We start from the raw sequence: 23,818 nt of genomic DNA, 5'->3' as shown, positions 1-23,818 counted from the left end.
AAATACACAAAATGTAAGATATTTTTTTTTTAAAGACAACGCTCAACACTTACTATAAAATACTTAATATATTTTATATAAAAACTTTTCACTAGGTATTTACTTTTATATAGGATTGTTTTCACTATTTTGACTAAAACACAATAGTGACATGTAACGTTTTTTAAATATAGCATTCAATTATTCTATACAGAAGGCGGCTATTGGCGGCTATCGGTGGCTGTCGACGGTAGTTTATCATATGTACTGAGGTGGTTAATAATTGTTACCGTCAAAAATGAATCAATATTTTGAAGTATCCACACATTTTTTTCGATACCGTACCGATTCCCGGTATCTTTGTCTTTCTTTCTATATGAGCCATATACGTAACTGAATGCTGTATTTCGAAAACGTTACATGTCACATTTAAAAAAAGAGTTAAGTACATAAGTTGCAAAAATCTACATATTAAGTACATAAATACACAAAATGTAAGATAATTTTTTTTAAAGACAACGCTCAACACTTACTATAAAATACTTAATATATTTTAAATAAAAACTTTTTACTAGGTATTTATTTTTATATAGGATTGTTTTCACTATTTTGACTAAAACACAATAGTGACATGTAACATTTTTGAAATATAGCATTCAACTATTCTATACAGAAGGCGGCTATTGGCGGCTATCGGTGGCTGTCGACGGTAGTTTATAATATTATGTACTGAGATGATTCATAATTTTTACCGTCTGAAATGTCAAAAAGTGCTATGTTTTAACAGCACCTCTCTTGGCTGTGCTAACTTTTAGAGAAATATATAGTTTTGACGGCTAACTTATTGCAACAATTATAATAGGTACCTAAATACATAAATAATATGATAAACTATTATTGGTAGCCGCCGATGGCAGCCTTGTGTATAGAATAGATGCGCTGAGATTCTTATCTTGTTAAGTTTATATTATTGTTGTTCAAGTGTTCGATTAATTAATAATATGTGAAGTGAGTATTAATAAGAAAACATTATCTTAAATAATAATTTTGGTAGGTATATGATTTTATTATACCTATACCTACCTAATAAGTAATAATATAAAAATAGATGTTTAACTTTTCCATTTGAGTCACATTTGAGACTCGTGTCTCGCCTTTTGGCATATTTAGACTCACTCGACAACATACAACTGTTACAGAGCATAGTTTCTTATGTACTATTCGTATAATAAAATTCGGTACAGTACACTTTATTCGAGATGAAGCCCTCAACTTCTCAAGAAAGAACACTGTGCGTAAGAGGGCGTATCCTTGGCCGGTGTGACAAACTAATCAGTAAGTAGGTAGGTACCTACTGATCACCTAATAATACATCACCATCGGGTATTGTATGAAATCTGTGAAAAAAACATCTACTCTTGCGATTAGGTTAAGTTAGATTAGATTAGGTTAGGTTGTTTTATTTCATACAATACCCGATGGTGATTTATTATTAGGGGATCAGTAGGTACCTACCTACTTACAGATTGGTCAATGATTTTGTCACAACGACCAAAGACACGCCCACTGTGTTCTATCTTCAGAAGTTGAGTGCTACATCCCGAGTGTATCCGGTAAAAGCGTACTGTACCTAAAATTCTAACATTGTTAGGTTAATTCTTAATATTTTTGAAAATAAAAATATATAGGCACTGTACAAAATGGTGATTACGATTGTGGTATAGCAGAAAACTGCGTCGTCGCGTGCTTTTCATCCATCAATTGCCGGCGATAGCTGTATATGACGAAAATGGTGAAGGCAGCATAAACTGAAACATTTGTTTTAAAGTAATTAATAATGAACCACAACATTCAATAATAAGAGCATACTTCAGTGAAACGGCAAATAATTTTCAATATTAGGTGGGACGTAATTTCGCACGCGTTGCCAATTCGAGAGCGATAGTCGACCTGTGAGCATGTCAATTTATTTTGTAATGGCGTCGGAGGAATTAATTCTTAAAGTGCTTCGTGTAAAGATGACTAAAAAATGTTAAGTATTTACTCGAAAAACAAAACATGTCAATGAATATATTATTATTATTACTTCAAGAACAATAAACATAACATTAAATGGACGCATGTTGAATTTTTATGACAAATTATGTTTTGTTCGTCACGCTTCGTTTGGACAATCTGTGCGGAGCGTAGTCAAGATCTTTTTAGACCATGCATTAGCGTATAGCCTTAAACTATGGTACTCAAACCAAGAGGGAAAATAAGACAAGTGTCATAAATTCCTGCCATGGAATATCAAGTATGGCCACAGGTCAATCGTGAAGCAATTTCTATCAATTAAGGCCGGTTCAGATTAGTCGAGTAGTTTATATTAGAGTGGCGAATGATTTAGTTACCACTGAATGATTTAGTAACTGAAAAGTGTCCGAACACAGTATATTAGTGAGTGTGAGAGTCAAAATGAACAGAGCACAACGTATCAAAGCAAAAATAAATATATTTCACAAGATTTAAGAATGTAACATTCTTTTATTGAACATATATAATTTGAAGACACTTTTGAGAAATATATAACCAATAGAAATAATTACAAGATAAAAAAAAGATTTTTTTACATAAGTAGGTACAACGTTTTAAAATATTCTGTTGAATCATAATATAAACTTTACTTGACTAGCTTAAACGATCAAAAAAAATTGTACTTGATAGAAATAATACTGAAATGTCATTTTGACACTTCATATTGATTTCCATAGTAACGCACGTATATATTAATAATTTAGTTGCTAAGACCCCAGACCCCTAGGAACCAATAATAGTGGATTGGATTACGGATTTCTTCCGAAATAATTTTTCATTCAAAACAGAATTAACTGAAAATGAATTCAATTCTAATTAAAGATGACTAAAAGTATTAAAAGAATGCACTGTCGTCGTGTTCTGATATACTTATTCTAAAAGTTTCAAATGTCTAGCTAGTCGGGAAGTTAGTTAAAAATCGATTGCAAGATTTGTACTGGATAAACAATCACCGGACAAATAAGAATACGACCTAATAAAAACGTTGTAAAAAATACGACACCCAGCAGGTTCGAACCTGCGTCTCTGCTTCAGAGAGTAGGTATTGTAAGAACCATTTGTTTAAATTCGTCACACGAATGATGTCAAATTATGTATGTTCAAAAAATAAATAAGTTAATATCTTCATTTGTAATGGGTATATTAGAAGAAATGAAGGAAGAAATTCTACGACAACTGATGAACTTGACTAAAAATGTGACCGAACGTGTTCAGACTTGATTGGTATTTAGTGAGAGGTACTAGGGGTGCTACTAGACCGAAAAATAGAATAAAAATTTAATTAGATATTAATAATAATTCATGCCCCTTTGAAGATGGCGAAACCAGTGCAAAATTTAATTAATAAAGTGGAATAAGTACTATAAAATTGTGTTTTATTTAATTAAACAAAAAAATAATTAAATAATAAGTTGCTTACTTGCAAGAAATGATTTGACTGTGTGAATTTTGTATGCAAGAAAATATATGTAATATTCAGCATTATTAAAAACTGCTGACGGCCTGTGAACCATTAAATAAATACATGATAATTAAATAAATTACTTATATTAATTTGAGAACTATTCGTCTGTCTTGGTTCACATGGATCTGTTGATAGCCACAGATCCTTCCATATCAGTAGATATCTACCTACTTATATAATATTATATATTATTAAATTTTATATACTTACTCATCATGAGTGAGATCACTACAAGGAACACATAAGCCATTATAAATATAAATCTTTCGTCTTTTAGTATATCCGATGGTAGCTCTTTTGGTAGATCTTTTGACAATATATCCGATGACAACACACTGACTGCAAAATACACTGTGCAGATAAAGCTCAGAATAGCTAGAACGGTGTCCATTATTATCCAGGTTTTTAGTATGCAGATGTTACGCTGAAAACCATTAAATCATTTTACTTAAAAAAATAGCAGTATTTTCTCCAAATGTATGACATTTTAACATTATGTGTTTAGCAAATCGAACTAATTGAAAATTGTTTTTTTATAATTAGACGTCAATCGATGCGCAATTAATACTCGAGAGTATGGAAACCTTTATCTTTTGACGATATTTTGTTATCCAGAAATAAAATACAAACATTGTTTGATACAATGCCATTAGATTATAGTCTACATTTGCGAGTACCTATTCATATGAAAAGACTTATTAGGCCAAGTTAGTAAAGGGGGGACATGCTCAGCTTTTATTCTATTTTCAAAGCATGATCCTGGACATTCCTTAAACGTTGTAGATAATCTATTTATATAATTTTGAAGCCTTATTATCCTTTACATTTATTTTAAAAATTTGATGACTGCATAAAGTATTTTTATTACATAAAATAGTATTCTTTTAAACCTCTCGCTCTAATGTTTTAGAATATAGTCATATTTCAGTACATAAATGTGCAGTGTTGTTAAGATTTTTTACATTTATTAATTTTTAAACGCATTTATAAAACCATCAGTATAATTTATGTCGACATTATTATAGTGAAATATTTACGATAAAAAATTATATTGATAATCTCTGTGATCCCAAATTTGACAAGAATTAGGCATTTTATTATTCAAAAAATGGGCAAGATTAACACTTTTAAAGATAATCCTAAAGATACTAATTATAAGCTATGTCTTTGACCATTCAAGTGTGATAAACATCTTACGAATAATGATCGCTTTATAATAATTATTGACCTAAGAATAAGGTAGTGATTTTTTGAAATACGCCATTCCTTAATATATATGATATCAACGATACCGATTTCCTAGTATTTTACGATACAAACATTGTTTGATACAATGCTATTAGATTAGATTATAGTCTACATTTGCGTGTACCTCTTCATATGAGAAGACTTTTTAGAGCATGTCAATATTAGAAACAGGTAAATCGTTTTGATGTTAATGGACTGAATGTCAACTATTCTAGCTAAGGTGCAGCAGCAGATTTCGCACTATTTTTTTAAAACTAGTTCCAGAAGTTGTATTATTAACAATTTATTTTTAAAAAAATCGGTGTGTGTACTTATGTACGCTCGTTGGAAGTTATACTTCTTTGGCGTAACAAAACTTGTGATAAACTAGATTCTTTGAATAGTTCTTAATTATCTTGTTAAATTACACACTCAAGAAAAAGGACCGCTTATCGTCATATATATCTATAAGTACATTATATAACAGTGGCGAAGACTCCATACTAGGCGATTATTTAAAGCCTACCTTCTTAATAAAAGTATGTTTTAATTTTATATTAACATATTAAATAATATAATCACATAATAATATATTCAATATGCCCAACGACATCTATCGTATAATTGTCATAATAATTTTACGATCTTTTCCACTATTTAAATAAGCACTATTTATGGCATATTTCGAAGGTTTAAAAAAATAAGCGACATCTCGTTTCGCTTCACATATTGTATGGATTACTTTCGCGTGAATCGAAAACTTTTTTTATATGAAGTTTGTTTCTCATAATTCCAAGACGTCTGAGGCGGCCCACATAAATTGCTAAGCTATTTAAGGAGCGATTACATTTTACGTAAGTGTACATTTATTCAAAATAATTTATAAGATAATTTATTAAAATAATTTCGAGGGATTCAATCACATATAAATATTGATTGTTGTTAAAAATAATAAATAATTTATCTCGTGATTTTTATTTGTCAGTCAGTTTATTCATAGACTAAGACAATTTATTCAGCCAATTATGTCAGTTGAAATCTGATATTGTATCTAAGTCTGTGTTTTAAATATAGAAGTATTTTAAAATGTCTAGTTTACGGGTTAAATTATAAAATTGTTATGGAACAGATTCACAACAACGGGTATTTTCAATATATTTTGAGCGTATCTTGCGTTTATATTTAAGAAAATACACATTTCAAATTAATTGCTTCATTTTATACCATCAGTGAGCTTTTGAAATTTCATCAGTAGTTATGTCAGATTATCTTCTTATTTCCCGTACATACATCTAACAAGTGTGCTTTCTCCACAGCCTACCTGTTTCCAAAAGTCACCCTTCGCCACTGTTATATAATATATATTATATACATATTATATATATACATTATATACCGCATTATCGTCGATATTTCAATATGTAATGTTAACATTAATTTTACTAATGGTTTTATAAATGTGTTCAAAAATTAACACCACTGCACATGGATGTACTGAAATATGACTATATTCTAAAACATTAGATCGAAAGGTTTAAAAGAATACTATTTTATGTAATAAAAATACTGTATGCAGTCATCAAATGTTTAAAAAAATATAAAAAGGATAATAAGGCTTCAAAATTATATAAATAGATTATTTACAACGTCTAAGGAATGACTAGGGTCGTGCTCTGAAAATGCCATAAAATCTCCATTTTGACGTACGCGGCGCACGTGGGCCGTTAAAATCTAGAACAATTTTTATTGGGTATTAAATAAAAACATGGCTATTTCAATACGTACCTTATAGATTCCTATCAGTAGTCCTAGTGACATAATCGTTCCAACAATTCCAGTAATTAAAGATACCACGTCCTGCATGCTAACTTCTTGGTTAACTTTCGACATGTGTGTCACCACCAATGCCTGCTTCAAGAGAGACAATGTGAAACATACCTGCAATAAAAAAAAATATCTTCCAAACACGTTGATCAAAGAAAATTATTTTCACAGTCAGGAGCACCGCGTCCCCATGTGTAGGGAGTCCAATCCCGGGATCCCGGACAATTTTTGATACCTATGAATACCGGAATTAGTAAATATAATCCCGAAACCTTCGGGATTGATTTTTTAATCAATCATAATCAATTGGTATGTGTATAAAATTATGTTAGTGAAGTGTATGTCATGGCCCCCACATCCTGAAGCGGGCCCCCAGGCTAGGATTTTTGACGGGCCCCTTTACCTATCGTTAAAGATAAAAACAGTGTGACGCTCTACAGTAGCGTTTTCCAAATGGTGTACGCGGTAAAATTAATATGTATATTTAGTATTTTTTTGTATAGGTATTTTAATACGTCCATTTGAATTAAGGAGTTGTCGAGTGTCAAGTACAAAATAAAAAAAAAATGTATCGTACAACCACATAATTTTTAATAATAATATTATTGAAGAAAAGAAGCGCCGCAGCGCTATTTTTACTATTAGAGAGAATATTTATGTGTGTTTATATCATTTAACTGGTCGATTCGCCACGCCGGGCCCTTCCTGAGCCCGAGCCTCTAGGCTAGAGCCCTGTCAGCCCCCCCTTTGTGGGGGTCATAGTGTATGTACCTGCACATGTCACAGGGAGAATCGCCGGATGCTCACGGATACCAATAATCACAAGAACACATATTGGATCATTTGAAAGAAATTTAAGACAAGTCATGTGTATTCAACCAATTTCATGATTTCATAAATAAATTTTTGAAATATTATTCTGTAAAGCGCTGGTGATCGCACATAAGAACCACTGCTCTACACTGTATAGTTCTGCGTACCTACACGGGAATTATAATGTAATTATATGTAGCAGCGCTCGGAATGGAAAAGTTTACGAACCGGAGCGCTCGACAAATTTTCTGAAGATATTGACATAGTTATGAAATCGTATGTGTATTTTATAAAAATAAGTCTATCAGATTTTTTATTCTATGGCCTATCTAGCTCAGACGGTCAACATATTTTTTCCACGAGACGGAGCGATAACTTTACAAATTTCACGAGCCGGAACGGCGCTCCGGTGCGTTCCGTTCCATTTCGTGCCCTGATATGTAGGCATTATGCACAGTCAGATATTGAAAATATTTAATAAGCTCAAAGCAAAACAGCGCACTGGTTTTTACAATTCAAGAAATTTTGGGGTGTGTGTTTATCTCACTTACCTGTCTGGCCCGTCACACCGGGCCCCCGTGCTAGAGCCCAGTGGCGAAGGGTGGAGGGTGGAGGTAGACTGTTGAGATCCGCTATAAGTGGTGCACACAAAACTTTGTCAGTCATACGTATTTGTTTTCATTGAAATAATACTAAAATTTATAGGTGATGTTGGTTAGTTTTTAAAATTCTAATAAACTCTGCGACCCAAACCACAATAGAATATAATAGTCAAAAAATAGTCGCCAATCTATAAAATATATAAAATTATGCAAGTAAATCATACATAACTTTAGATATTTTATAGATAGAATAATATTTTTTATTTATTATAATTTGGTTTAGAATGATGGAATGTAAAAATGAACCAACAATATGTGTAATATGTATTCTTAATCCAATGAAAACAAGTAAGTATGAATGAAATAGTGTGACCAATTTTGTCGTATACCAAAACTATTATTGTATGGCTTAGGCAGGGTTTAATTGATTTTTAAAAACTAGCCAACACCATCTGTAAATTGTAGTCTTAGTTCAATAAAAACAAATACGGATGACTAACAAAGTTTAATGTGCACTATTTATGGTGGATATTAACAGCCTACATCCACCCTTTGCTACTGCTAGAGCCCTCTTACCACCTCCTCCACCCTTGCTATGGAGTGGAGAATATGGGTCGTATGCATGAGATTCCCAAAAACCTTATAGGCTATATACTGCACGTTTGTATGCATGAGTACAAACGTGATTCGATGTTTAATGTGACGTCATCATGTGTCATGGTGTCCGTATAATGGCAATCTTATACAAGTTTATTTCTCGATCAATCATTCAAAATATTGAAATTATAAATGTGTATGAAAGTGAGCGAGTGGTACCATATAAATTTAATAAATATAAATGAATAATTATTATGAACTTTAAATAATTTATCAGTTATTTTATCACATTTATTTTATAATTCTACTGTACGAAATGATAAAGTATTGCCAGTAAACATTTCCATTTGGTGGCAATACTGAATACATACATTTATTATTATGACTAACTTCACTTCAATTATATGATGTCAATAATATTAACAAGCTCTTTATGAAGAATGGTTGTTAGCAATTGCTCCATTTTCCTACGACCTTTCTCTGGAATATAGAATGGATAGAATGAAAAATATATTAAAGAGAAATTACCATGTTTATCCATGCGATGACCAGCGATCCCGACCTTAGGTCACAGCCACAACAGCACGTATGTAAACGTGGAAACCCCATTTTGCTGATGATTACAATCTAAAGATTATAATGTCTGAAATAAAGGAAAGTGTTGATGAATAAAAATATTTGTAACTTCACACATTTCGGGAGGAGTAGAGACAATTTTTCTAAGTTGAACAGGAAATCAGGTGACTTACATTTTGTGAATAAGGATTTTTAATACATTTGAACCAGTAGCGTGCGCTCCATAGATGCTGTGGATTCAGCGCATGCCTTATTTATTTCATAATATCATAATTTAAGTACTTATCTAAAAAATCAATTAATAAATTCACTTATATATTAGCGGCCCGATACTTCTACATATAAGAACACTGTGGCGTGGGCTGCTATTTGGTAGAATATTTTTCATATAAATATTTTTTATTATTATTTGTTTCTTTATTAAACACCACAATAGGCCGCGAAGTCCAATAATGGTGGTAAAACTCCCAGGCTTGAGGAGTTCACATAAATAGATTATGTAAATATTTTCACCTCACCGGGATCGACCTAGAACTCTGGGATGGAAGGCCAGCGCCTTACGCACTGCACCCCATACCCATTATTTAAATATAAAGTTGACAATTTATAATTATTTTGAGAATTGAGGGCGTCCCCCGGAAAGGGCTCCATATGCAAGAACAAAATTGTTCAGCAGAGGAAAAAAAACGTTTTATTCGATCATGCGGACATTTGGAGTATATCTGTGATAATAATTATGTTCATGAAAGCACTCTTTATCATTGACAATTTTTTTTGAAATATTTTAGATAATAAAATAAATCATATAGACCCCTCTTCTACGATAAGCGTTTTAGTATTACTAATATCTCAAAAACTGTGGCAGATAAAATAATAAAACCTTCCAATAACGTGAGCAATGCCTATATACACCCGTTTTAGTCAATAAAATCACTTTTTGACATGACATATTTTACGATAATTATCATACTTCTCGTAAAATTTCACGAGGTTGCCGGCAACATGTTGCCAGTGTGGACCCGGTATTATATAGATCCCTTTTCGGGGGACGCCTTCAATTAATGATAACACTATATTTATTTGTTATGGTAAATCTGTAATCAAGCATTCAGTTGAAATAATGAACTTTAAAATTGGAATATAGGCATATCGACACCTCAATACTACAACTAGATAACTCTGATTTGCTCGTTGTTGGGAAAATGAAATTTAACTTTACTTGATTAACACATACACCCACGATAGCCGCGTGGCTTAAGGTCTATAGTGTCGAGGGTCTCAGGTTCGAATCCTGGGTCTGGCAAGTACACATATTGTTTTTTAAACATTAAATAACAATAAAATTAAACATAAAATTAAAACAAATTATTAATTCACAGCATGACATTTAGAATAAAAATTACAAGTAATTAGTTCGGAAAATCAGAAAAAACAAAGTGGAGGAAAAAAGAAAGCAAAAATAGTTTTATACAAAAGAATAAAATTAAAAAAACAACAATGATTCAAAAAGTACAAATTAAACAATAAAATAGAATTTAAAAAACAGAATATATAATGGATCGCCAAAAATATCTACATCTCTAGGGAGTGCATTGAACAACCGCACAGCCCTCTCTATTGGTGCCTGGTGAGCCTGACAAGTATGGACCTAATAGGTTGAGCAAGTGGCTGACATCCATTTCTCGTAAAAATAAAATCTGTTAATACAAACCTCCACTTTGTGGGGGCGGGCCCATACGATCCTATTAGGATCGGACATGGTCGAATGAATAAAATGAAAATGATTAACATCTAGGCTAAAATTATTATTTAAAATAAAGATGGAAAATTGTGCTTGTCTAATTGGGAACGATTAAATAATGTTCAATTGTATGCAAAAATATTGTAAATAAGTATATTATTTTATTTATTTAATGCATTTAAGTTATGTAATATTTTCAAACACAAAATTAAAACAGTTCCCTGTAACTTCTGACTTACGAAGGTTTATCATTTTATAGAGAAAGAAATGAAGAATCATATTTAATAGCTATCTCAAAAACAATGAAAATCAAGTTATGTGTATAGTTGTAGTATTGAGGTGACGATATGCTTGTGACGATCATGCCTGATCTCAAAAGACACCGTACACCATTGGTATGAACTACTTGAGACTAAACACTGTTTGATTATTTTGGTTTAGACCCCAAATACAAGTGCTGAATAGTGACTCTTGGAGGAAGGTAGGATAGTCATACTGAATGGGAACACTTAAAAATATAATATTTTATTAAAAAAATATATTTAAAAAAAAAATAACTAACGCGGAATCAGACCTGCGCCCAGTGACGTTCCTAGACAAAATGCCGCTCGTAGGCAGTGCCAAAATACCGACACATTTTTTTAATACGGTACTTTTTATCTTCCTTTCATGACTCCAATATCTAAGAAATGTGTTGTATGGATACATTACTAACACGATATATACCACTAAATCTAATTTAAATGCCATCTCTGATTCAATAGACTATAAATTGTGAGTCTACAGTTTTAGATAGGTACATTTAAAAATTTACTAGACAACTTCCAAAACTCACGAGTGACTGGTAAATATATTTGGATAAATTTTAAGTGAGGTATGCACGAGTAATTGTTGTTCACCAAGAACGTGACATCCAAAGATAACGGAAGTAAGCTAGACATCGCTAACCCGACAAAAAAAATCCTGTTAAAACTTTTATAGTATCTAATTAATACATTTTGTTTCTAACCAGTAAGCTGAATTTTTTAATGGAAAGATATTTCCGTTATTACTTATATACCTACTTATTTCTATATATTCCTAGTGATTCTCCTCGATTTGCCGCCGTTTGGGTAACTGCCGCCCCCAAGCGACGCTCAATCTGCCTACCCCCACGGGACGTCACTGCCTGCACCCACGCGAAGACTTTATTTATGGCCTGAACTATTAATAAAATTGAGGGCTTGCAAAACGCCCGTTAAATAAAAATAAACCAAACTAGACATGATAGTTCCATAAATAAACAGAACATGAAGATACACAACGGTGACAAAACAGAACACCGATCAACAGAACTATGACATTTCGGTAAAAATATAACATGTAATATTGAAATTGTCGTATCTCTATATTATGTTCTACAGATTTTTAATAACACAGGTTTTCAATACGCCGTAAAAATCAAATTAAGTATATAATTTGTGTATTCCTAATCGCTGGAAAGCCTCGATTAAATGGGACTCAACTCGGTGTTGCTGGCAAGCTAGGTACATCTCGTCTCAATCAATCCAATATGATCAAAATGCTACGGTGACTGTAACGAAACAATGAGTTTAATAATTCTGTGGGTTGTGCATGATTATCAAAATCAAGCAGATAAATTGAATATTTCACGCCGAATGGCCAAAATGCTGTGATTATAGTTATATATTAAATATGTATATATATATTTATTTATTTATTTATTTATTTATTTTGTAAACGTATGTTTTATAAGTATTTAATTAATAAATAGATACGACAACAATGAATGTTCTGTTTTGTCACTGTTCTGTTTCTTCAAGTTCTGTTATATTATCATGTTCTGTTCTGTCCGGTTACCACAGACAGGAGGAGGTCGCGATATTTAAAAGATTGGGAACCGCCCCACAGTGCGCCCAACCAGAATAACAACATGTGAATTTGCCAGTCCCGGGCTTGGAACCGGGACCCAAGACATTAGAACCGCTGGGCCATCGTGGCCGTATCGAAGCTATAATATGTATATATTATATATAATGTGCTATTAAATTGACTAGGTGCAGCATCTCGGGCATATCCTATCCATAATAAATTATTGACCTTGTAAGACTGGCTCTAATGCCGTGCCGACACGCACGCCGACGCTAGGGATAGCGACACCGAAGGAATATATCAATACCGGTATTTCGGTATTTTTTATTGAATACTGGTATTCGTCAAAACATTTACTTATAAAAAAGAAGTACCTATTAATAAATTTAATATAACTATTAAAATCTACTATTTTGTACCAACCTATCTACATTTATTATGTTGACCTTTATAAATATGTACCTATACTTAGATCATAATATTTTAGAACTGCTAATTTTTACAAATACTCCGGGTTCAGGAAAATCTTCCTCAAAATCAACGTTTGTTAGTACTTAGTTATATAATAATTGGAAATATTTGCCATGACTGTTTCCTTTTTAAAAATATGTTAATTTATCGCGACAATGCTATAAGTATATTAATTGAAGGATTTTGTTTTAATATTATTTAACATATTTGTTGGTTTCAGTCAATATCTTTGCGATTTGGTAGCATAAAACGTAATTGAATATACAATATAACATTAAATTCATTTTCGAAAAACATAAACGTGTAGGTATGCTTTCTTAATACTGAAAATTACGACATACTTATTGGATTTTTGAAACCGGTATTTCACTACCGATAGATAATTATTAAATACTGGTTTTGAAATTCCGGTATTGCAATCCCTAGCCAACGCCAAGTTAATGGTAACCTTGGTTAATGATAACATTTTTAAATGGTTGAAAAATCGAGACACCATGTCAATACCATAATTTTTTTTTTTGCAACTATCTTCCCATGTAGGTACCTACCATGACTGAGAGTATTGTAAATTTAATATAATTTATCTGATTAGATTTCATATAATCTCAGAAAATATATAGGTATACACAGTGGCGGCTCATGGATAAGATATCTGGGGGTGCTGCGGCTGATTAAAAATAAAAATAAATGAATTTGAAAAATAAAAATAAATTTATTTGGATTATATTTTACTGATAACATCAGAATTAAATATACATAATTAATTATATTAATAATTAAAATAAAGATTTTTGAATAAATTGCTTGCAGAAATAAATTTTAACATTGTTAATAAATCATAATAGCTATATTTCTTTCGTCGCTGTGGCGCAGAAACGGAGAAATACTGAAATCGGACTGTTTGCCCGGCAGCACGAAGTTGCGAGCAACGCTGCCCGCGCCCCTCCGTCACCCATTCGAGAATATTCTATTGAAATCGGTACTGTGCAACATCAAGTACTTACCGCGGTGTATGATAATATTATTATTGGACATTGGATGTATCGATGCGCGGGCGAGCTGATTACACGCTTAATAATATTGATATTTTCATATAATATACCTACATAAATTTATGTATATTATATTACATTTGTCTCAATTTGCTTGGGGGTGCTGCAGTACCGCAGTGCATAAGGACGAGCCGCCACTGGGTATACATATTATATTGAGCAAATAGGTAATAACTTCATTGCGAAAACTCATGCGAGGAACGATGACGAAATAAAATAGGTTGATAGGTCTACATGGAAAAATATTCTAATCATCGGAAAATCCAGAGGGAAAATAATACGAAAAGATTTCCTTTAAATAACGATTTCAGCAACATTAGAAATAATTTAGAATAGAAGAATAGAATAGAATTAGAATTAAAAAATATTTTTAGATTTTAGAATAAATTATCCCACATGCCCACATGGTGTAAATATTTATATATTTTTTTCTCATACGAATACTTTTGAGGTTAATATTTTATTGCGAACCCTTGACCTTGCTTTTTGCGCAAGGTTTTGATTTGAATAAAAAATAGTTTGATCAACATATTTCCAATTTACTTACGAAAAATCAGAGTTTTTAATAGATTTTCTTACCTAGATCTTGGTTTAATAAAGGTAGGTATCCATCTCCATGCGGCTCCTGGGTACATGTTTTTATTCAAACTACTAATGAAACCAATGGGAAACTGTATTGGTTTGTCCATTATTCTAGTCTTTTAGTAATAATGTTTCCCACTCCAATTAGATTCATATATGTTTAGATATTTATGTTTGTATACTTATTAATGTTCATATTATTATTAATGTTTTTTTAGTACCTAAACGATTTCGTAAACTTTAATTACCTATATTATGTTTATAATATGTAATATATGTTACCTAGCAATGATTGTTATAGCCGATAGTGTATTTGGTGAAGATTAAAAAAAATGTTTTATAAAGTAAATTAAGTATGTAAAAACTAAGAGATATAATATAGGCAGCGCTCGAAATGGAATATTTTACGAACCGGAGCGCTTGATAATTTTACGAAAATATTAACATAGTTATCTAATAATTAATATTGCATGTGTATTTTATAAAAATAAGTGTGTTAGATTTTTACATTATATGGAAAATCTATCTCAGACGGTCAAATTAGTGTCCAGGAGACGGAGGACTTTATGAACCGGAACGGCGCTCCGGTGGTGCGCTCCGGTCCATTTCGACCCCTGAATATAGTTAACTATTATACAGTTTTGAAAATTATCGAGCGTTTCGTTTCCTAAATTTGTACATTTCGAGCACTGTGTTGATTGTATTATGAAATACGAAAAATATAAAATGTTTACTCGCCACCCAGATTACAAAAATGTACACATAAAATATTTTAGACTTGGTGATACCAAAACAAATCCCCCGATAGTTGCACAACATAAGCTCTCGTGGTGCAGTCAGCAGTCCGTAAGGCGCTGGTTTTTCATACGGGAGCTCCGGGTTCGATAGCGGATAGGACACAATATATTTTTAAGTGTGATTTTCTCAAAGCCTGGGTGTTTGTGATTGTTTCACTTTATTATTAAATACACTACTGTTAAACTACAGTACCTGTTGGCATTGGGCCTCTGGGCCTGTTGTAGTGTTTAAAAGAAATAATGTATAATAATTATTATATTATTGTTTATTAATTATGATTATAATATTATAAACAAAATTTGCACAAATTTAATCGCACGCTGCCATCTATCAATTATTTCTTAAAGTATGAAACGGTAAAAGTGGGTGAAAATAACATGGCCAAACCGGAATTATCAATAATCAATAATATTTTATAATCACCACACAAAAGAGCATTTTTTTAAAATAATAATGAATACAGCAACACCAAAACAATACAAATAATGTATAGGTATATATGTATTTAAATAAAGAAATCTCACATTTGTTTATGGCATAAACTTTTTGTTATGAACGTATAAAGTTCCGAATTATAAATAGGTATTCACAATGCTCACCAATAAGTACATCCGATGCACAAAATAATTAATATTCTTAAGTAAGTACGCTATAGAAACTTGCTAATGTTACATTAATGTAAACTGACTTGTGACTAAATGAAAACAAAGTTGAAAACTTAACCTAAACGTCCTAAATGAACGAAGACGCAGTAACGTTTGAACAGGCAGCGTGTGGAATGCAGTGTTGCCATATTTTGAAAGTGGAATTATAGTACAGAGCCTCCAAAATTATAGTATTTGGAGATAAAATATAGTACGCGTTGTCATCTGTTGAAAATGAAAATTTTCACAATTTTTCATAGTCGGCTCGTTTTTATTAGGAAAAATATTTCGCCGCGGGCCGCAGGTTCCCAAATTTTCATGGTCGGCTTGTTTTTTTAGGAAAAATATTTCGTCGCGGGCCGCAGGTTCCCGATTTTTCATAGTCGGCTTGTTTTTTTTAGGAAAAAATTTTCGTCGCGGGCCGCAGGTTTCCGATTTTTCGTGGTCGGCTTGTTTTTTTTGGGAAAAATATTTCGCCGCGGGCCGCAGATTTCCAAATTTTCGAAGACCACTCGATTGCGAAATGGCAAATGCAGAATTATAGTACTTTTATATAAAATTATAGTACGATTTTCAAAATTATAGTATTTTGGGCGTACTATACCTATTTTATATCGTACATAGTACGCGGACCAAAATTATAGTACAAATACTATAATTATAGTACGGTTGGCAACACTGGTGGAATGTGACTAGGACTAGAGCCGTGCTATCGAAAAAGAATTGATTTTTTTTGACCGATACGTCGATATCCTTTATCAATATCGACTCATTTGATACTCTTCCATAATATATTGAATATTTAAGTGCTAATGGATGGACGCTGCCAATAATTCATGGAAATATTTGCAATATTTTAGTTATTATCTTCAATGAAATGGAAAGTATTTTGTTTTAATACTTTTTTGTTTGTTGTTCGCCAATAATTAATATAACAATAGCGTCAATACTTTATTATCAACCAATACCTAAACTGTTTTAAGCGGGATGCTTCTACCTACCAGAGGCACCCAGCGGAAAAATACGAAGCTTGCAATTTGAGACATTTTTTTGATAATTTACAATTTCAACTGTATTAATTGAGATAAATATTATGTATCTGAAAACATTCAAAAGAAGATAAACATAAAGACATAAAGAGTCAAAGATAAACTTACAATTATTGTAAAAAAATGTGAATTTGTTACATATTAATATATACGTACCTACACAGTTATGTTATTATTACATTATATTTTATGGTCATATTTATTATTAAAATTTAGTTTATTAAGTTTTCAATTTTTCCTCGTACAGATTTTTGACTAAGTAATTCATTGATTTAATATTTTTTATATTTATTTTAAAATACTTAAATCGATTTTTATAAAAATATAAATAATGTGTATAACTTGAAATTCGTAACGTATACGTAAATATGTAACAAATTCACATTTTTTTTACAATTGAAAGTTTATCTTTGATTTAAGATAAATAATATTTTTTTAATGTTTTCACATAATATGTACTTACATATTTATTAATTAATACAGGTGAAATTATAAATTATCAAAAAAATATCTCAAATTGCAAGCTTCGTATTTTTCCGCTAGGTTCTCTGTTGGCATATGATCATCGTTTATTATACACATTTATATATACATAAATATTATAATCGTTTTATTAGTGCAACTAATGCGGCTTGATAAAATATGATACTATCATTAACATAAGTATTTTCTTGTTTACATGTTAACATTGAGCTGTCACTAGCTGTCATGGACTCAACTAAAGTATAATTAAAATTCCTACGCGATCATAATAATGCAGGTACCTACGTCGCATATTTCCGTTGCACTTTCGGACACCGTTAGGCCCGTTTCAGACGAGACACCGGTGACGCACTCGATATAGTATAGGAGGCCTTTGTATTTGAATAAAGGGGTCATTGTATTATGTTTATGAACGCCCCAGAGCTAATGAGTCAACACGTGTCCGGTATATTTAAGCTCGATTTGATATAAATAAAAAGGATTTCAAGTTATACACATTTATATTTTTAATAAAAATCGATGTTTTTTAAAATAGATTGATATAAAATATTAAAACTATGAATTAGTCAAAAATTCAAACGGCGAAAATTTGAAAACCTAATAAACTAAATTTTAATAATAAATATGGCCATAAAATATAATGTAATAATAATATGGGACCCTGCAACGAATTCACATTTTTTTACAATAATTGTTAGTTAATCTTTGAATTAAAAAATATATATTTTTAATGTTTTCAGATACATATTTATTAATTAATTAATACAGTTGAAATTGTAAATTATCAAAAAACAAATTGATATCTGAATCAAATTGCAATCTTCGTCTTTTTCCGCTACGTTCTCTGTTGGCCATATATGATCACCCTTAAGGGTGGACGTGCGCCGCGTAGGTCAAAATGGAGATTTTATACTCTTTTCAAAGCATGATCCTGGACATTCCTTAAACGTTGTAGATAATCTATTTATATAATTCTGAAGCCTTATTATCCTATATATTTATTTTAAACATTTGATGACTGCATAAAGTATTTTTATTACATAAAATAGTAATCTTTTAAACCTCTCGCTCTAATGTCTTAGAATATAGTCATATTTCGGTACATCCATGTGCAATGGTGTTAATATTTTTTAGATTTATTAATTTTTAAACGCATTTACAAAACCATTAATAAAATTAATGTTAACATTATATAGTGACATATTTACGATAAAAATATATATTTTATAGTCTTTGTGATCCCAAATTTGACAAGAATTAGGCATTTTATTATTCAAAAAATGGGCAAGATTTACACATTGAAGATAATTCTAAAGATACTAATTATAAGCTATGTCTTTGACTATTTGACCAACATCCATGAAATATGCAATTTCTTCATAATAATATCATTCTGCCAGAATTAAATTTAAAATGTCAAATGATTTTTTTTATAAATATTTTGCATTTATTATAATATGTAATTCTTTTTGTTACCAATTATAACTTTTATTGTGATTTTTGTCAGAATTTTATTTGCTTCGGCTAATGACAAAGGTCAAACCAATAATTATTTTTGATCTGACACATGGCCACCGTTTTTTCTTACATTGTAGGTTACAATGTTAAATAAATGATTTTTCATATTCCCAACAGGCGACTGTTATTAAAAGGCTGTACCTCAGTTGAGACACGGTCTAAAAAGATCGTAGCTAGGCGATGCGCGGATTGCGGGTCGCGGGTGCAAATGACGCATGCCAAACGAAATATAATTTATCATATAAATTCAACATACATCCATTTTATGTTCGGTTTATTGTTCTATTACTAGGACTGGCTTTGCCACAAACTCTCGAGTAAGACGTACATCGTGTAGCTCCCGGGTCTTTTGTGCTTTAAAAATCGAAAAGTCATCCGATTTTGAAAAAAAAAAGGTTTCTCTGTTTTGGCTCATGAATGTCAACCTGGTGATACAAAACTTTTCCGAGAGATTCCTCCGGAAAGCCGTAAAGCCGGAAAATCTTTTTGAATGTTAGTTTTTTGATAAAGTGTCGCGAGAAAGTGTTTCAGAAAAGTCGGTTTTTGCTCCCAGGCGTCGACGGGAGCCCCCTTGCATTCGAAGTCGTCGGAAAGTTTTGGGAAAATCTCAAGGTTCTTCGTGAATCGAGTGAAAAACCATTTTTTTTTGTCTTTTTTGTGCTATTTGTGACATTGTGAAGGCCCCCTTTGGGCTATAGTGATAAATTGTTTGTGGGATACAGGCGTATGTGCCCTCAACGTTTTGGTGTTTGTCCGAAGAAATTCGGTTCAGACCAACCGATTCTAGCTCCAAAAAACCATAATTTGTATTGTACCATTCCCCGAACACGTGCAAATTATTCATGTTTTGATTTGAACGATTTCCAGAACTTTCTCGAATGATCTGGAAGAATCAAATTTCGAAATCCGCATAGCAATTACACTTAACTGCAAATCCTTCTAGAAGTTTCTCGAAACTACTGGAGCAAATCGAAAACTTCGAGGGACTTTTTTATTAATAATATTACTTGCATATATATTTTAAGTTTAAATTTAATTTAGATTATTTTATTGAATTGAATATTATCATTTACCTAGTTTCTTTAATAAAGAATATATATTTTATATATATTTTTTAGAAATATTTTTTAATTTTTTTTTATAATTCTAAAAAAGGATTTTTTAAATGGTTTTTTAATATTTTTTTTTAATTAACATTTTTTTTTTTTTCTTTAAATATTTTTTTCAATAATTTGAAAAAATATATAATTTTTTTTTTTTTAATTTAAAATTTTTTTTTTTTTTTTTTACTTTTTCTTTTACTTTAGTCATTTACTTATGCCACTAATCTTATATATATATATTATATAATAAGCTTCTCCACAGCAACTCCACAAGAAAAGCAACGGCATGGGAAAACCTGCAGTCGATCCGCCCCCGGGAGGGGATAAGCCAATAGTTCCCGAGGACTGGTACAATACGCAATCCGACCCCTCCTCCGAGGACTCTGACACAGATGCAGTGCTTGACACCACCAAATCCGAAAAGGAAACGGTGAGAACTAGGGCGGAGGCTGCCACAAAGGCGAAAATCCTTGCTCGAAAGGCTGCGGATCTGAAAGCGGAAAAAATCCTAGCGGAAGCTGCCGTGAAAGCCAAAGCATCCGAACGCCAAGCGGCCACAGAAAGAAAAGAGAAGGAAGAGGCGGCAGCCACCAAGGCCAACAAGAAGGTCAAAAAGGTCAGGAAGGAAAGACGTTCCCTGGCTGAGGAAATACCACAGGACTCCGAGGAAACCCCGAAGCCAAACGCCAAGAATCCAAAGAGCGTTGCCCCTCCCGGGGATAGGATAGCCGACTCGGATGTTACGGACTCACAAAACGGGGCTACTAAGGTTGCTCAAGCAATCCAAAGAGTGAAAGAATTACTCACCGGCGACGGAAATATCCCCGCATCGACAATTAAGGCGATAACAATGGAACTGGAGGCAGTCGTTGCGGAGACTTGGTCTCTCGAAATCAAGCTTGAATCCAGCAAAGCCATACTGGAAGATCGTGCCTCCTACATAAACGCGGTTGCCGCTGCCACTGGTGACGCAGTCAGTGAAGGAACCAAGTATTCTTGGAGCGACGTCACTCGAAAAGGCGCCAAGCCGGTCAGACAGACTTCTCCGGAATGGCCAATTGTGCCACCAACAACCGCCGCAAGGCCCGGCGTGTTCTTTTTTCCTACACAAGAAGGAATGGAGTCTCCGGCCACTAAAGAAGTCGTCAAGAAAGCCATCGTGCCCGCGGAACTAAAAGTCCAAATAACGGGCTTGAGAATGGTACGTGGAGGTGGGGTAATCATTCACCCCAGAACCGAGGAAGAGGCCAAACGACTGGCCGCCGCTCCTGGTCTAAAGGAGGCCGGTCTCCGGGCTGAAATCGCAGGAAAAAGGCTCCCGCGGATAATTGTATTCAACGTGCCGGTCAAGACGACGGAGGACGACCTTAAGGAAGCCATTAAGGCCAACACTCAAGAGGTCACGGGTCTCCCCTCGGAGGCATACCGCCATGTTAAACTGAGCCACAGGGCAGGCCCCAGAATCGGAAAATGTCACATGGTGATATCAGTCCCGGCAAAGGTGAGGGAAGCGCTCATCAATGACGGGCGCATATATATGGGATGGGAATCCTTCCCAACCAAAGACTTTTGTGGCGTCGTCAAGTGCACAAGGTGTCACTTATACGGCCACATGGCAAAGAATTGTTCGGCGAGAAGCGCCACATGCGGCCATTGCACCGAGGAAGGACACGATAGGGCTGAATGCCCTAATATTAAGGCCCCCGGAAAGTGCCCGGCCTGCGCCAGGCACAAGAAGCCGCATCAACATGCAGCGATCGACCCTGATTGCCCAGCGCGCAAGTACGCAATGGCACAGGAGCGGAACCGAACGGATTATTCGATTCAATGATTCGGTTCGGTCAGTTAAATGCGGGCAAAGGGAAGGCTATAACGGCGGAGCTGATCAAGACGGTTCGGGAAATGGACATCGATTTGGTCCTGGTGCAGGAGCCTTACTCCTACGGCCCCAACCTGGGTTTCAGTGGGGGTCGGGTAATGCACCACGGCCTGGGGTCCATGGCCTGCATCTTCGTTGCGAATCCTACCCTAGTGGTGCTACACCTTGCCCACTTGTCGAGCGAACTCTTTGCCGTAGCGGAGGTCTCCGACCGATCGGGGAACTCCATTGTGGTGGTCTCTTCTTACTTTAAATTCAGCGTAAACATCCTGAAATGCGTCGAGCAGCTCGATAAAATTCTGGTTGCATGCCGCGGCAAACAGATTATAGTGGGAGCGGACGTCAACGTTCAATCATGGCTGTGGGCCCCCCGGGGGCCGCGGTCTGGCCGGGACAATCCGGCGCCCCTCGAGGAACTCGTGGCAACTCACGACCTGACGGTGCTGAATAACTCTAATGGTCCAGCCACATTCTCTACCAACAATGGGGAATCTCACATTGATGTCACTTTGATATCCAATGGTTCTGCCGGACGCGTCGTGAACTGGACTGTCCATTTGGAAGCGTCAGCAAGCGACCACCGTCTGATCACGTTCGCCTACAGGACCGAGAGGGGCCACGCGTCTCTCGCTCCACTTGTGAGCGAGTCACTGCCGAGGCGTTTCAGGACCAAGGGAACCGACTGGGTACGTTTTGACCGCGAGTTTGCTGAGGGTCTGGACAGGATGGCCTCGCGCCCTCCGCCAAAGGACATGCACGCTGCGGCTGAGGACCTCACGAATCTCATTATTGAAAAAGCGGCGGGCACTATCGGAAGGACGACCCCGAGACCGCCGAACCTCGCACCCTGGTGGAAGCCGAGACTGACAAGACTGAGAGACACGATGAGGAGGGCCAGAAGGGCCTTACAAGCAGCGCGAAGATCGCTGGAGGGGCCGCTGCACGCGGACCATCCGCTTGCGGTCACCTACAGGACCACTAGACTCAAGTTCAAAAAGGCAATCAGTAAGGCTAAGAAGGTGCACTGGAGAGAGTTCGTCACTGAAATGGGTGGCAATGATCCGTGGGGCCCCCCCTTCCGCGTGATGAAGCTTGGCCTACGGCCCGGAAAAGTCATGTCGGCGGTACGGCGCCCCGACGGATCGTTCACCAATAGCTCTGAAGAGTCCGCCACAGTCCTGTTGGATGCTCTTATCCCGCAGGACAACGAGTCGCTCGACATTGACAACGACCGATTTCAGCAGCTTCGCGTCTATGCGCTGCTCCCCTTAAACACTCCGCGATCCGCAGCCACTACCATGTCCGAGCTAGGGATCCTGTTTGCCAGCCTCCCGATTGGCAAAGCCCCGGGGCTTGACTGCATAGATAACGCGCTAGCGAGAAGGGCGTGGTCTCTTGCCTCACACGAGATCACGCAACTCTACAAAGAATGCATGAGTAGTGGCATATTCCCCGACTGCTGGAAAA

General features: G+C 34.4%; 1 protein-coding gene across 2 annotated transcripts; it reads right to left on the bottom strand.

The window, feature by feature from the left end:
* Positions 1-633: 633 nt before the first annotated feature.
* LOC147070625 (uncharacterized) lies at positions 634-16,443 on the bottom strand. Of its 2 annotated transcripts, XM_085948743.1 has the most exons (6): positions 16,275-16,443; positions 14,875-15,098; positions 9,112-9,226; positions 6,533-6,685; positions 3,731-3,944; positions 634-1,787 (listed from the first exon to the last, which is right to left on the bottom strand). In XM_085948743.1, the coding sequence occupies exons 3-6, from the start codon at positions 9,190-9,192 to the stop codon at positions 1,687-1,689; spliced, it is 549 nt and encodes a 182-aa protein (XP_085804869.1). In that variant the 5' UTR covers positions 9,193-9,226; positions 14,875-15,098; positions 16,275-16,443; the 3' UTR covers positions 634-1,686. The 2 variants fall into 2 exon arrangements, with proteins under 2 accessions (XP_085804869.1, XP_085804868.1); XM_085948742.1 differs by lacking the exon at positions 14,875-15,098.
* Positions 16,444-23,818: the final 7,375 nt, after the last annotated feature.

This window comes from Rhyacophila brunnea, unplaced genomic scaffold (assembly GCF_057557595.1).
Source record: "Rhyacophila brunnea isolate RB1 unplaced genomic scaffold, BYU_Rbru_1.0 scaffold_21, whole genome shotgun sequence".
In the NCBI taxonomy this organism is placed as follows: domain Eukaryota; kingdom Metazoa; phylum Arthropoda; class Insecta; order Trichoptera; family Rhyacophilidae; genus Rhyacophila; species Rhyacophila brunnea.
The sequence above is the reverse complement of the archived record's forward strand: the minus strand, read 5'-3'. Positions and strand labels throughout refer to the sequence as shown.